General features: G+C 42.1%; 2 protein-coding genes across 2 annotated transcripts; both read left to right on the top strand.

Annotated features, from left to right (window-relative positions):
• Positions 1-136: 136 nt before the first annotated feature.
• Positions 137-6,183, top strand: LOC141469609 (beta-microseminoprotein-like). The gene is made up of 5 exons (XM_074155158.1): positions 137-268; positions 393-509; positions 3,899-3,998; positions 4,275-4,377; positions 4,900-6,183. Exons 2-5 carry the CDS (start codon positions 507-509, stop codon positions 5,027-5,029), a joined length of 336 nt encoding a protein of 111 aa, XP_074011259.1. The 5' UTR covers positions 137-268; positions 393-506; the 3' UTR covers positions 5,030-6,183.
• LOC141469425 (beta-microseminoprotein-like) lies at positions 5,514-12,544 on the top strand. Its single transcript, XM_074154947.1, has 4 exons — positions 5,514-5,570; positions 9,933-10,041; positions 11,207-11,309; positions 12,415-12,544. Exons 1-4 carry the CDS (start codon positions 5,514-5,516, stop codon positions 12,542-12,544), a joined length of 399 nt encoding a protein of 132 aa, XP_074011048.1.
• The last annotated feature ends 437 nt before the right edge of the window (positions 12,545-12,981 follow it).

The raw sequence follows: 12,981 nt of genomic DNA, 5'->3' as shown, positions 1-12,981 counted from the left end.
TACAGTGCACGCCGCGGCATTAAACAGGAGTATGCAAAGATCTGGCAAAAGCTCCTGAAGCTATTAATACCCAGTTTCCTACTCCAAGCATATTCCAGCCCACTGATAACAGAAATGGTCAGCACACATTCCTGCCACAGCTAAAAATCACCCAACCGTACAATATCACCTACAGCTTCGCTAGCAATACTTGCATTTCATCAGAAAGGCATTTCTGCTAATTATAATGCTTCCAAGGAATACAAAGTTCCAGGTTCCTTTTACTCAGGTCAGTGCTCTGCAGAATCAAACATTTTCTCATTGCCACCTGGCAAAATTTCAGGGATTTCTTCAGAATTTTCAACATAACTGCATTTGAGTTGAGTAAGTTTTTTGTTTTCTTTTCCCTCTAGATTTCAATTGCTCAACATAAAGGCACCATAAAATATTTCCTGCCAGATTCCGCATAAAGCATTTGCAGACTTCTTCTGGAGACGCGGAGCTCTTTGGAAGCCAGACATTCCACAATGGTAAGTCAAAGGTTTGGAGATTTTTTACTGAGGCTACAGATAGCTATTTTTGCTTTAAAGCTGCAAAAGAAAGATATTTAAGAGAATCATGTAGTTAGACATTTTTAAATGTGGATATATTCTATTTAAAACTGCAAGGTGCAGAGAAAGTAAGACACCCTTGTGAAGAAATACTGTGAATTTTATTCTTTGTTTTGTAATTCTCTGCAAGAAACTGTACACGTGTATCTCTTGGTCTTTCACTTGCTGTTATCCTTTTCTCAGAAAAGTTTGTGAAAATATTCAGAGTTTGTTAAACATTAAGGACCACGCTTTTAAAACCTATAGATGTGAAATACAGTTTAAAATATAGCCCCTTTACAATGAAAAATGTAATATACAGTGAGTTTTTTCTGCATTTCTCTTTTGATCTATCAAGTTGTCAAGTTGTCCCCTGTTTAAGCTCTTCAGGCCTCCAAACATGTTTGCAGAATCTGAATCAACAGTGAGTTAATGCTAAATAGATAGACAAAGCCCTATGGCCCAGTTTTCCTCTAATTTATGCTCGTGTAATCCCCAAAGGGACAGACATCAATTACTACCTTGATGAGAATCTCAGGAATGGCATAAGTTTTACAGAAGAGGCAGTAGTTTCTGTAATATATGTAGATTCATAAAGGGAGAAATTATAATCTACTTCTTTCTGCGCCTAAGCTTTCCTGAGCGCTTGTCAATACTCGAACGAGACTTAGGTGAACAAAAAAGACCTGGTATCTCATTCCGCGTTAATTCACCCACTTTCAAAGGCTGTTAAATCCAGTTTGGAAGATTCTATTCTGCAAGATGGCTGGTGGCATCCCCTTTTTAAGAGAGCAAACCAGAAAAATAAAATAAAATTAAAAATTCCTTGAAGTGCCTTGCTCATGGACCACCCAGAACAACACAGCGATGATGTTTAAGTAAGAGCCCTTGGCATCAGCGTAACAGTAATAACCTGACATACCTGACATATCCTTTGGTTGGTCCAACATAAAGCCAGTTCGGACAGTGATCAGACACCACAGGCTTCCCCTTCTGTTTCTCTTTAGACTCGGTGGCAGGTCCAGAACTTTGAGCTATAGAAAGAGGAGTATGCCCAAGTTCATCTGACCAGCATATCTAGGAGTAGCAAGATAAGGGCAAATGTTGGAGCAAACAAAGGATGAAACGTTCACAGAAGACAGCCCAGCACAGCAAAAGAAGGATTTTAGTCTTTTCTATAAAGACATGAGTGACAGCAGTAAGACCATGTGGTAGAACTGGCCTGTGCTGCAGCAGAGACCAGCTGCAAAGTTACATCCTACAACTTTATGGAAAAGGAGTTACTTGGACAATTTTCCTTTGGCCAGTGTCGTGGTTTAACCCCAGTCAGCAACTAGGACCACACAGCTCTTCACTCACTCCCCCTTTTCTCACCTTCCCCCAGTAAGGTAGGGAGAAGAGAGCAAAAAGGAGGGGAAAAAAACCCCAAACAAACAAAACCTCGTGGGTTGAGATAATGATAGTTTAATAGAACAGTAACGTTGGAGGATAATAATAATAATAATGATGATGACAATAATAATAATAATGGTAAAATAATATACAAAATTAAGTGATACAACTGTCGTGGACGGAGTGATCAACTTCACTAGTTAGAGTGAAATAGTGAAATATTTATTAAGGTGAAACAGTGATTTAACAAAATCAGTCGTAAGTGCGATAAAACCAGTAGTAAATGCGATAGTGTTTTACGAGATTCGATGTCAAGGCACACTCTATTATTTATTGCATAGAGGACAGGGTCAGACAAGCTGTCAGGGAGACCCTCCCATTAAGTCATGAGGTTCAGAAAGGACCCCCTTGCTTTCTAAACTCCTTCTCAGAGAGGAGTCTAGGTGCGGCTGGATCCAATCCTAGTCCCAGACTTGGTCAACGGTTTATGTCTAAAAGATTATATATGCGCAATCAACCCTTTATATTACTTAGCTAAGATTTCAAAGTTTAGCATGCTATTGGTCACTTACCGAGAATCTCTTGCAGCAAGGAATCTCTCAACCTCGAGGAACAGAACCTTAAGCGAGCGTCCTCAAAAAAGGGGAGATCCTGGCATGCAGCGCGCTGCCATACAGGAGAGCTCAAAGGGCTCTTGGGCTGTCCACTATTTATAGAGTGAGATAATTGACCTATAGTCATATTCTCATGGGAACAAAATTTCTAGATCCCCATGCCAGACAGTGTTTTGGCTATGGTGCCAGCCATCCCCCAAAGTCCAGGTGCAAGTTATTGCAACTGATGTTGTGATGGCCATGATGGCCAAGGCCTGAGCAGGAGCTGGGGGGGGAACAGGGAGAGCACAGTGCCACAACACCACAAGTCACTTTCACCACCCAATGATTGGTTGCCCAGCCCATCCCGAGCAGGCTTGGTAACCCCCATTTATATACTCGGCCCCCCAGCCAACCCCTATTTCTATACTGAGCATGAGGTCTGTGGTATGGAATATTCCTTTGGCCAGTTTGCCCTGTCTGTGCTCCCTCTCAGCTTCTATGGGAAGCTGAAAAAGTCCTTGAGTAATATAAACATCACTTAGCAATAACCAAAACAATATGCGTTATCAGCATTATTCTCATATTAAATCCAAAACACAGAATTAATTTTCTTTCTAGTAGCTGCTATCCCAGCTGAAACCAGGACAGCCAGGCACCACAGAATAGCACAGTTTAGGAGTTTCAGTCTTTCTTCTTAACTTCTCTCATGAATTCCTCGTTATGCTTTACCTATTAAACTGCCCTTAATCTTAGCCCATGAGTTTTCTCCCTTTTACTCTTCCAATTCTCTCCCCATCCCACCAGGGGGAATGAGTGAATGAGCTGCTCTGTGGTGCTTAATTGCTGGCTGGGGTTAAACCACGACAGCCACCTATTTCAGAAAACTTACTGAATATAATTAGGTCTGAGAACTCCACTCCACTGCCAAATCTGGAGAAATCGCTGTACCCAAAAGTGAAGCAATGAGCTGCTATTCAGACAGTGATTTGCTGGAGAAATAGCTAAATCTGAATCAAAGGCAGTAAATAAAGCACTAATAAGAGCCTGACAGGGCTTTCAAGTGTATATAATACTAATGAAGCTTTTTGTGATTTCTAGAGATTGGGCTGTGGCAGGGAGTGACGCTGCTGACGCACTGACGTCATATCATTTTGTCTCTTCCCACATAAAGGAAAACGTCATCAGTGCGGTGAAATAGCTGGAGTGCCCTTTTCCAACATTTTCACGTACACATAAGGTTATTTCTAACTTTTGCTTCAGGTTCTGTGACTTCACGTTTGAAAATAAAGATAATCAAAGTGGCATTAAATTCACGCTGTGGGCTCTGTGTCTCTTTTACAGAAGAGCTTTCTGGCTTTCCTTGTTGCAATGGGCATCATAGTGACCCTGGGTGATGCATACTGCTTTTTGAAAATTCACAAGCCAGGGGAGGCCAACAAAGGTAAGAACAGGGAAAATCTTCTCACTTGATTGTTCTGCAGCAGCTCAGCTCTGTGTGGAGCTGCCAGGAAGGGCTCAAAATACAAGGGAGGGAGGAGACATCATAAAGATGTCAAGCTTTCAAAATAATCTGGGTAATAACCCAGAGAATAAAATGACTTCTACTTTGCTGTCGTCAAGAAAAACGTTTTCTGAAAACTTGGAATAACTTTTAAACTTTTCAGCCTTTACTTGGAGGCTTAAAGATCGTGTTTTGTTTTGCTGCTGTCTTACGCAGGCTGTGTCATGGATGGAAAACTGTACCCCTTCGGAGAGATTGCGAGGACAGAAAATTGCTTCCGATGCAACTGCAGCCCAGATGTGATGAGTTGCTGCTCCATGTAAGTCTGAACTTCTTGCTAGCATCATTCCTCATAGAAGAACCACAGCTTTCCACGTGCTGAGGATAAATTAGTTTCTACGGGCACAAAAGAGCCTTTCCTCACCCATGTACCAGAGCTAGAGTAGGCCACATCAGTTCTTGATCATTTGGATCCTTGTCTGTGTTCAGCTTAGCTCACTTCCTGCTGTCTGGGAGTGGACACAGGCCCTTCCAGAGTCATCCAGTTGATGTTTGCCTTTAATTTTGAGGAACTTATGAACTCCTCTTACACTGCAGTTAAGTCTTTCCTTAGAAGGGAAAGTGGGGATGGGAGGGAATTAATTCCAAAAGGGACTTAAGTGAAGCTCCTCTAAAGGGCTTATGACAATCTGAATCATCAGAGGTGCTTTTCTCCAGTGAATACGCTGACCCTAGAGCGACAAGGTTCTGCTCTGAAGTATCTATCTCCATTCTTCTTATCCTGCCTTATTTCTTTTTATTGCTCTCAATCTAACATCTCCTTTCTCTTCGCCAACAACAGCTTTCACACCCCTACTGATTATGACAAAGAGAAATGTAAAGTCGTTTTCAACCAGGAAAGCTGTGACTACGACGTGGTGCAGAAGAGTGACCCCTCAAAGGAGTGTGCTGCCTACTCCAGTGTGGGCTAACAGCCCACCTGCTCTGAGCCTCTCTGCGCTGTGGAATTCCTCTCCCCTTCCTACAGATGTTTTGCCATCAGAGAAGCTCAAAGGTGTGGAAGATCTTGTAAGAGAGAGCACTTCAGCATCGCGCTTCTAATCTCCCAGTTGTTCTAATTCAGTGTGTAAGACGCCTAATCAGATGCAATGTCCCATTTCCGTCATTACTTGCGTTGGTATCACTGAGCTTGTTTGAATACAATAAATCCAGATGAAAGATCCAGAAACACTTCATAAATGGTGGCTCTTTTTATGTAATAACACGGGGCAACGTCGCTTTCTTTGAGAAAGGAATGCATTTGCTCCACTGCTCCGACAAGCCGTGCCCCAGCACCCTGGCCCAAGCCACGCTCACGCTTTGCAGGTTCTGTTCCAGCCAAGAGTCACAGCAGATGTTTTAGCTCACCAGGTATCAAAATCCATTTTCATTTGGAAGGGATGTGCTGTTTGGGACATGCTGTACAACAGCTCCTACTCAGGGCACACAGTAAAATCAGAAGGATTTAACGTGGTATGTTTTCTCTGGCTTTGTTTTTGGTAATTTGCCTGTGAACATTCTTTAAAACTTCCTTACGGCTTCACTTAAGATGACTCCTTTGGGGGAAAGAAATCCAACCATTTTGCAAGCATTGGTATTGCATTCTTAGCCTTTTAAAGTTCTCCACGCCACAGACTGGGTATCAGTCAGTAACTCCATGTTTCTGTGCAATTGCTTCCTGCAAGGCTGAAAAAATGTGAGGGGCCAGAATTAGAATCAGTTCAGCTTTTTCCAGTACAAACATTCGCGTATGCCTTTTTTAAAATCTGACTTTCATTCACCAATTTAATCATGCCAGTCCTCAAATTTCCTGTAAACAGCAGCACATGGAAATTAGTGTTCTTATGTTGATTAAGGTTTTAAGGTAAATTTTCTCCAAAGAGTTTTCAGCCTCAACTGCTATTTGAAGGAATGTTCTCACTTACAGAACAAACAGCTGCAGCTTCTTAGGAGAAGCAATATTTTGAGCACGGAGATCCAAAGACTTCCTACCTAAATAGCTCACAGAACTGTTTCTTGAGAAAAAGCAGTTTTCGTGTATGTTTTTAAAATCTCAGTTTTAAAAATAAACATTTGTATCGCTCACAAAAGAGGCTTGGAGGCTTCCCATGGATTATTTTTTAATTCAAACCACTGAGAACTGCACACCTCAGAATTAACATCCAGTTCGTTGTAGGCTGGAACTGTGCCAGGTGGTACAGAATGATTTCAGCATTCCAAGTTTTGCCCTACCATAGTCTTCCAAATTAAGGTTACAGTTTTCTTATGAAAACTAATCGATTATCTCATAACGTTAACAGCATTGCCACAGATAATTTTGGGCTTAGGGTTGTTTTTTTTTGCGTTCATGAGATGATCCAGCTTCAGGAAAGCAGGATGATGAATCACTCACCCTGTTTGGAACACTTGTCATTATTTGCGTACCACAAGGAACAGGGTTATATGTGTAAGACGGAAACATGGAGAGGTACCAGTTCAGTTTTCCATCCTTCCCAGCAATGAAACTGCTTGTTGATGGCTAGTCGAATTTCAAGAACTTCTTCAGAAATCCTTCCTCAGGCTTTGAGCTTTGTGAGTGTATGAACCTCAGAGTTATCAAAAATGTTCCCACCAGATAAAACTTCCTTCTAGCACATTTACAATATGTTTGTGTCAATAGTGCACTGTATATTTTAGTGCTGTTTACTTTTCCTTAAAACAGTTGTCCTTTCTCATATACAAATGTGGCAGACTTTAACAGTTGTAAAACCGGTGTACATTATACATAGCATTGTCAGTTTAAGGACACGGATATATTTGTAAAATTATCTTTACTTATGATCTGTGAGCTGGTATGCCTCACGCTTCCTCTCGCTTTCCCCCTCCCAATGGCAGCGGTAACGAACCTACTGGTTTTAATAGCTGGACGTGTGAACTTGGCTTCCATAAGGAATCCTGCACTTACTCTCTCCTGCAGGAAGCTGATCCCTCTCAAGAATGTGAAATTAGGACTGAAATGCTGGGTTAAGAAACAAGATTCCTGGACTTCTTTCATTCTAGTGCCTCTCTTCTTGCTTTAAGTCATTCATAGAGTAATGCTTTTCATAGATATTAGCTAGTTTGTTGTTTTTTTAAAAAAAAATAACATTACTGCTCTGAACTCGTGCTGTATTTCTCTCTGTTGATTGCCCAGCACTGAAAGGTACAGAGAAAGCAAGGCTGGTCATTTTGCATTCCTCTCCTTATCTTTGTGGTCAATCAGTGAGATGTAACCGGAAATCCCAGGTGAAGAATCACTAAGTAAAACAGGTAAAACTTTGAGAAAGTCCCCAAGATTTTCCCTGCTGTAGGAAGAAATGGGATACTCTGTTCAGCAGCGTAAGTGGAAAGAGGGCACAGAACTGGGCAGAGCACTCATATACTTCAAATGTTTTTAGTAAGAAATAAACTTATTGAGAAGACAACACAAGATTTCAAGAGTAATGTCTGTTGGAGGTACCTGTTCCCCGCACAAGAAACCTATCATCCTGTAACAAGTAATGTGAAGAAGAAAAGCAACATAATATGGACCACAAACAACCTCAATAATCAATATATGATGGACTATCTACATAGAGTTTGCTGTTATGAGTGGTTTCAGCACCGGAGCAGGTCGTTAGGGTCCCCTGAGCACACAGTTCACATGAAAAGCTTCTCCACTGTCCCTAGACACTGCTGGTCTGAAATGTCAAGAGAGAGAACACACGTGCACCTTGGTTGGATATTTTTTTTTGTTTGTTTTTGTTTTTTTTTTTTGTTTTTTTTTTTTTTTTTTTTTAGGAGTTGAACAACCAGCAAGCTGAGTGGGGTTTTGCCTGTAAGAAATTCCACAATTTCCACTCCAGCACACCAGCATCACAAATTGCTATCACAAGCTTTTGGAAAGCGTGCCTGTCCCTGACACGTACAGCCTCTACAGAAAAGGGACAATCTCTCCCCAGCTACAAGGGTGAAAAAAGAAAATATACAATACCTATATTTTCCTCACTCACTCACAGAGGGCTAGAGCATATAGGTCTTCTACATGATGAAAAACTAAACAAGGAAGAAAAGAGTTACCCAGAAGCCTTTTCTCAGGGCCTACAGATGCCAGCCCCTCTCCACAGAAACCCCACTTCATGTGTAACCCTTCCAACAACCCCCCTTTTTCCACAAAGAGCCTTCTTCCATCTTCAGCTGATGAACAAGAAAGCCGGATGGTGGTTTAAAGTTTGCCTCTTTTAAAACCTAGAAAGGATTGAAATTCCTTTTGAAGTCCCTCCCATAACTGCCTTCCAGATCTGGTTGTGGCAAAAAAGCCACACCTGTTCCCTCAGTGTCTTCCAGAACCCAACCTTCCTGTACGTAATTGGCTTCTTTTCATTTTTCCACCCAAATGAGGTCATTTTGCAGAAACCTCATTGGAGTTATTTCAGGCATGTTCAGTTTGCTCAAGCACTGTTATCCTAAAATCCCTCCCTATATAAGTGCTCTGAGCTGATGAGCTTCTCACAGGTTGTCTCCTTGCTGGAAGCCTCATAATTCTGCAAAAATGGTGAGTCCTCACATCTTATACTGTAAAAGATCATGGCATTTTGCTGCAGATTTTAGAGGAGGTTCTGTTGGATTTATCTCAGTGCTCAGAGATCTAAGCAACTTGGAGAAAGTAGGAATTCTGTATTTTGAAAGCTAAAGACAGACAGATAAGCACAGGCAGGTAAGAACCTTGGGTAAGAGATATCAGCATGTGTATGGCAGGAGAAGTCTAATAGCATTCCAGAGCTAAGGCTTGTATTATAATCTGTACCTCCAAACATTACATGTAATAAGTGAAAATCTTTTTTCTGGCAGAAAGCAGCTCAGTCTGGAACCAGCCTTCATTTTTGTGAAAAACCCGGATAACATCCAAACATTTAGTTAAACTCAAAAACATTGTCTTGATTTTTACTCATTTGCAGCTCTGTTGCAGTTCTGTGGGGGTTTAACCTCTCATCTGCAAAACTGGATGCTAGTTTTTCCTCCTCCCAGCTCTCAGCTATGACTTCTTTTCATAAATCACTAGTTCTACCCTGTCCAAAAACCCCCACATACAAATATGATATACTTGAGTATATCGTATTCCATTGTTTATTCCTGGTCTACCTTCCCTCTTTTACCAAAATTTTAAATTTGTCAGAGCTAATTCCACTCGAGTTCTGGCACTTATTCCCTTTGTATCCTCAGTGAAAGCCCTTCAAACATTTGAAGGATAAGGGACTCGCTGAGGAATTTAAGCTGAGCTTCCAGAAAGAGCTGCTGACAAAGGCCATCAAATGTAGAATTATCTAGGTTGGAAGGGACACCTGCAGGTCATTTGTTCCCACCTCCGGCCCAAAGCAGGGCCCAACCTTGAGGGTTCAACTTCAGCTAATGCTCTTCAGCTTGTTCCTGATCCTTCAGTATTAGGATAAAACGTACAGTGGGTGCTTCAGACTCCAGTGAAGAAGTTTCTACAGCTATCAGTGAAGTCAGCAGCAGAGACAGTTGGTGACCAATATTATGGAGAAAATAGTGACAAGAAAAATGGGTGAGGAAGGGGGAGGAATAGGACACATGCCTTTCACAAACAGTCTCTGAGTCTATCAGTCCTGTATTAGGCAATGCTTGATTTAAACACTGTTTTTCCCCCCCGTCTCCACGTGATGCTCTGCCTCCGCTTCTTCAAAATCTCAGTATTTCTGTGTGATAAAGTGTCTGAACTGCAAAAGAAAATTGGATTTTGATTTGAAACCACCATGTATCGTCAAGATATCTTAACAGTTTCTTGAGCATTCATATGAATTCTGCTTTCTTGTTCAGAAAACCACCTTGGCCTGCCTCCTTCTTCTCGCCATTAGCGCGACACCGTCCAACGCTTATTGCTTCTTTGAGCGTTTCAAGCCAGGGGTGTCTGATGGTGTGATCCTAGGTAAGAAGTCAACTGCCCTCAACTTGACAGACAGTGCCTGATTTGATTTGTCCGTTCGGTGCAATTTATCATCATTCAGAAATAAGTGAAAAGAGCAGAAAGGAACCACTAGGAAATCGGGGAGAAATAGGGTATAGAGAGCAGGGAATTTTTAATATGTTATAAAAAAAAAGGAGAGTTTATCTGAGAAGCATCACACAGGCCAAATTACAAATGGGTTTTGTCTGGGGAAGTAGCATAGGCCTTAGCTTATCCATCTGCACGGAGTAACAATCCACGTTTTCACTATGGCAACATATTTAGAAATAAGGAGAAGGGAGGGGAAGGCCCTTTCTCTATTTGTGTGTGGGGTCAGTATAAAGCAGGGAACAGACTGGCAAGAGCTCAGCACCCTGACCAATCGACTCATTAATTGTTTTCCTGTCCCAAGGAAAGTTCTTAAGAATGGAATGGCTACTCCCCTTGAGTCTGGGACTGCTCTTCCTGAACACAGCTAGTCTACCTCTCTACAGATGAGTGGAGCTGAAGGAAAATAAACACTTGAAAGATGCAATTATTTGGGCACAAGAAGAGCTGGTGTGTGCCAGTAGGCAAAATAAACCGAATGCCCCAAAACAGAGCTTTTCTGGGAAAGCCAGTGCTACTACTAGAAAAATAAGGTAGCATTGCCAAAGGAACAGAACACATTTATAGGCAAAGACACTAGAACCCCCAAATCCTCCACTCTGTCTTGTCCTCTCTTAATAAAATCCTGCTTTCCAGATCATTTATTTAGGAACTCTCTCCCATGACTGTTGGGCAGGAACTTTACATCCAATACATGGATTGGGAAAAGTTTTCTGGGCAGTTAATCTTGCTTGAAATGAGGAGTCAACAATATTTGGTGGTAATGAGGGAGGAAGTCAAAGCTTTTACTTAATTCTGACCAGGTCCGTGTCTCATTTCCTTTCCGCTGGGTGCTCCCATTTCTGTGCTTAAAGATGAGCTACTCCAGGAAAACTGGTGCTGCCAGGAAACAGGGGGACCCAGGACACCCTTCTCCATGCGTTAGGATAGCAGCAGTCCTGCTGTGCTGGGGGCCCTCTGTTTGCCATATGGGAGTGTTAAAGTAAAAAGCCAACAAAGATCTTTGCACGAGCAATAGCGCTGTGCACTGTGTTTTCAGGCTGCCTTAACTCACAGGGAGAGGTGCATAAATTTGGTTCCTGGAAGACAGAAGACTGCCACAATTGTTCCTGTTCCAGGCGAGGAATTCACTGCTGCTCCAGGTGAGTCCAGAGCAGCAGTGGGGGGGGGTTCCTCCGCTGCCGTGATACAGCACAAAACACTTCCCTTCACACAAAGGGTCACTGAGAAACGACAATGAACCTTCTCTCACTTGCTTCATATCACAAAGTTCTGCATTAACCCAACACCGTCATCCCTGAACATGCAAGAAGTTCCTCTGACAAATATTCTTGACTTTAAAAAAAGGACTTAATTCTTCTTGAAGCTATAACTTCAGGCAAGATACTGATTCAAAAGAGAACACATAGTTACTTAAGAATTTTTTTAGTGCTTCTGATCCACGTCTTCCACATCTTGACAGGCTGAGAGAGCTGGGGTTGTTCAGCCTGGAGAAGAGAAGGCTCCGGGGAGACCTTATAGAAGCCTTCCAGTATCTGAAGGGGGCCACAGGAGAGATGGAGAGGGACTCTTGGTCAGGAAGTGTAGTGATAGGGTGAGGGGTAATGGTTTAAACTGAAAGAGGGGAGACTTAGATGAGATCTTAGGAAGAAATTCTTTCCTGTGAGGGTGGTGAGACACTGGAACAGGTTGCCCAGAGAAGCTGTGGCTGCCCCATCCCTGGAGGTGTTCAAGGCCAGGCTGGATGGGGCTTTGGGCAACCTGGTCTGGTGGGAGGTGTCCCTGCCCATGGCAGGGGGGTTGGAACTCGATGATCTTTAAGGTCCCTTCCAACTCAAACCATTCTATGATTCCCAAAGCCACACATAGTCCCTCTTTACTCTGAGAAGCAGCTCAAGATACTCTGGCCTGTCTGCAATTTTTACTGTAGTGACTCCCAACCACTCATGCAATTCTTGTTATGTATTATGGTTGAAAAGAAAAAAAAATAATATTTGATTAGGAAACAAATACAACAAACATCTCTTGGGTGTTTGTCAGATCAGTAAACAACAGCTCTCCCCTAACCCTGCTTAAGCAGCAGGCGAAGTAATTTTTGAGCTGGGGGTGTTGTGTGAGCATCCTTTTCTGCTCCTGAGCACCTCTTGAGGATAGCCTCTTCCTATTAAGAGTATAGATGCCATCTCACATGGACACTGTTTACCTCTTGGCCTCACCACCGCTTTGTCTTTCTTTTTCCACTGACAGCTTTGCATCACCAGCTGGCTATGACAAAGAGAAGTGTGAGAGCATTTTCAACAAGGAGACCTGCACTTATAAAGTAGTGAAGAAAAATGATCACTCAAAAGAATGCCCAGTCAAAGGGTGGGTGGGCTAACGGAGGATTGTGGATTTGGGAGATATTTCCTTTTTTTTTTTTTTTCTTTTAAGGGTTTTCTCTCCCTCAAATTCAAAGACACTGAAAAATGCAGCTGTTGAGTGAAATCTACTCATAAAACCTAACACATAATAAAACTGAATATCTACTCACAGCAGACTCCCTTGGTTTCGCTGCCTCCTGCTTCCCCATGAAGCACGAACTGATTTGTTCCTTCCTTGAGAGCAGAAATTAAAGCCGATATTTTTAAACATCCTCGGTAGCTGCTAATTTTAGTTCTTCTCCAGTCACACTTCTGGGAGCATGTTCTGTTATCTGTGCACAGCTGTATCTTAAAGCTAAAATAAAATCAGATGAAGCATCAGAACTTCACGTGACTTATTTTCTTCTTTGAGGATGGAAACCTAAAGAATTAACATTCCAAAACAACACAGGAA

This window comes from Numenius arquata, chromosome 10 (genome assembly GCF_964106895.1).
Source record: "Numenius arquata chromosome 10, bNumArq3.hap1.1, whole genome shotgun sequence".
NCBI classification, from domain to species: domain Eukaryota; kingdom Metazoa; phylum Chordata; class Aves; order Charadriiformes; family Scolopacidae; genus Numenius; species Numenius arquata.
The sequence above is the reverse complement of the archived record's forward strand: the minus strand, read 5'-3'. Positions and strand labels throughout refer to the sequence as shown.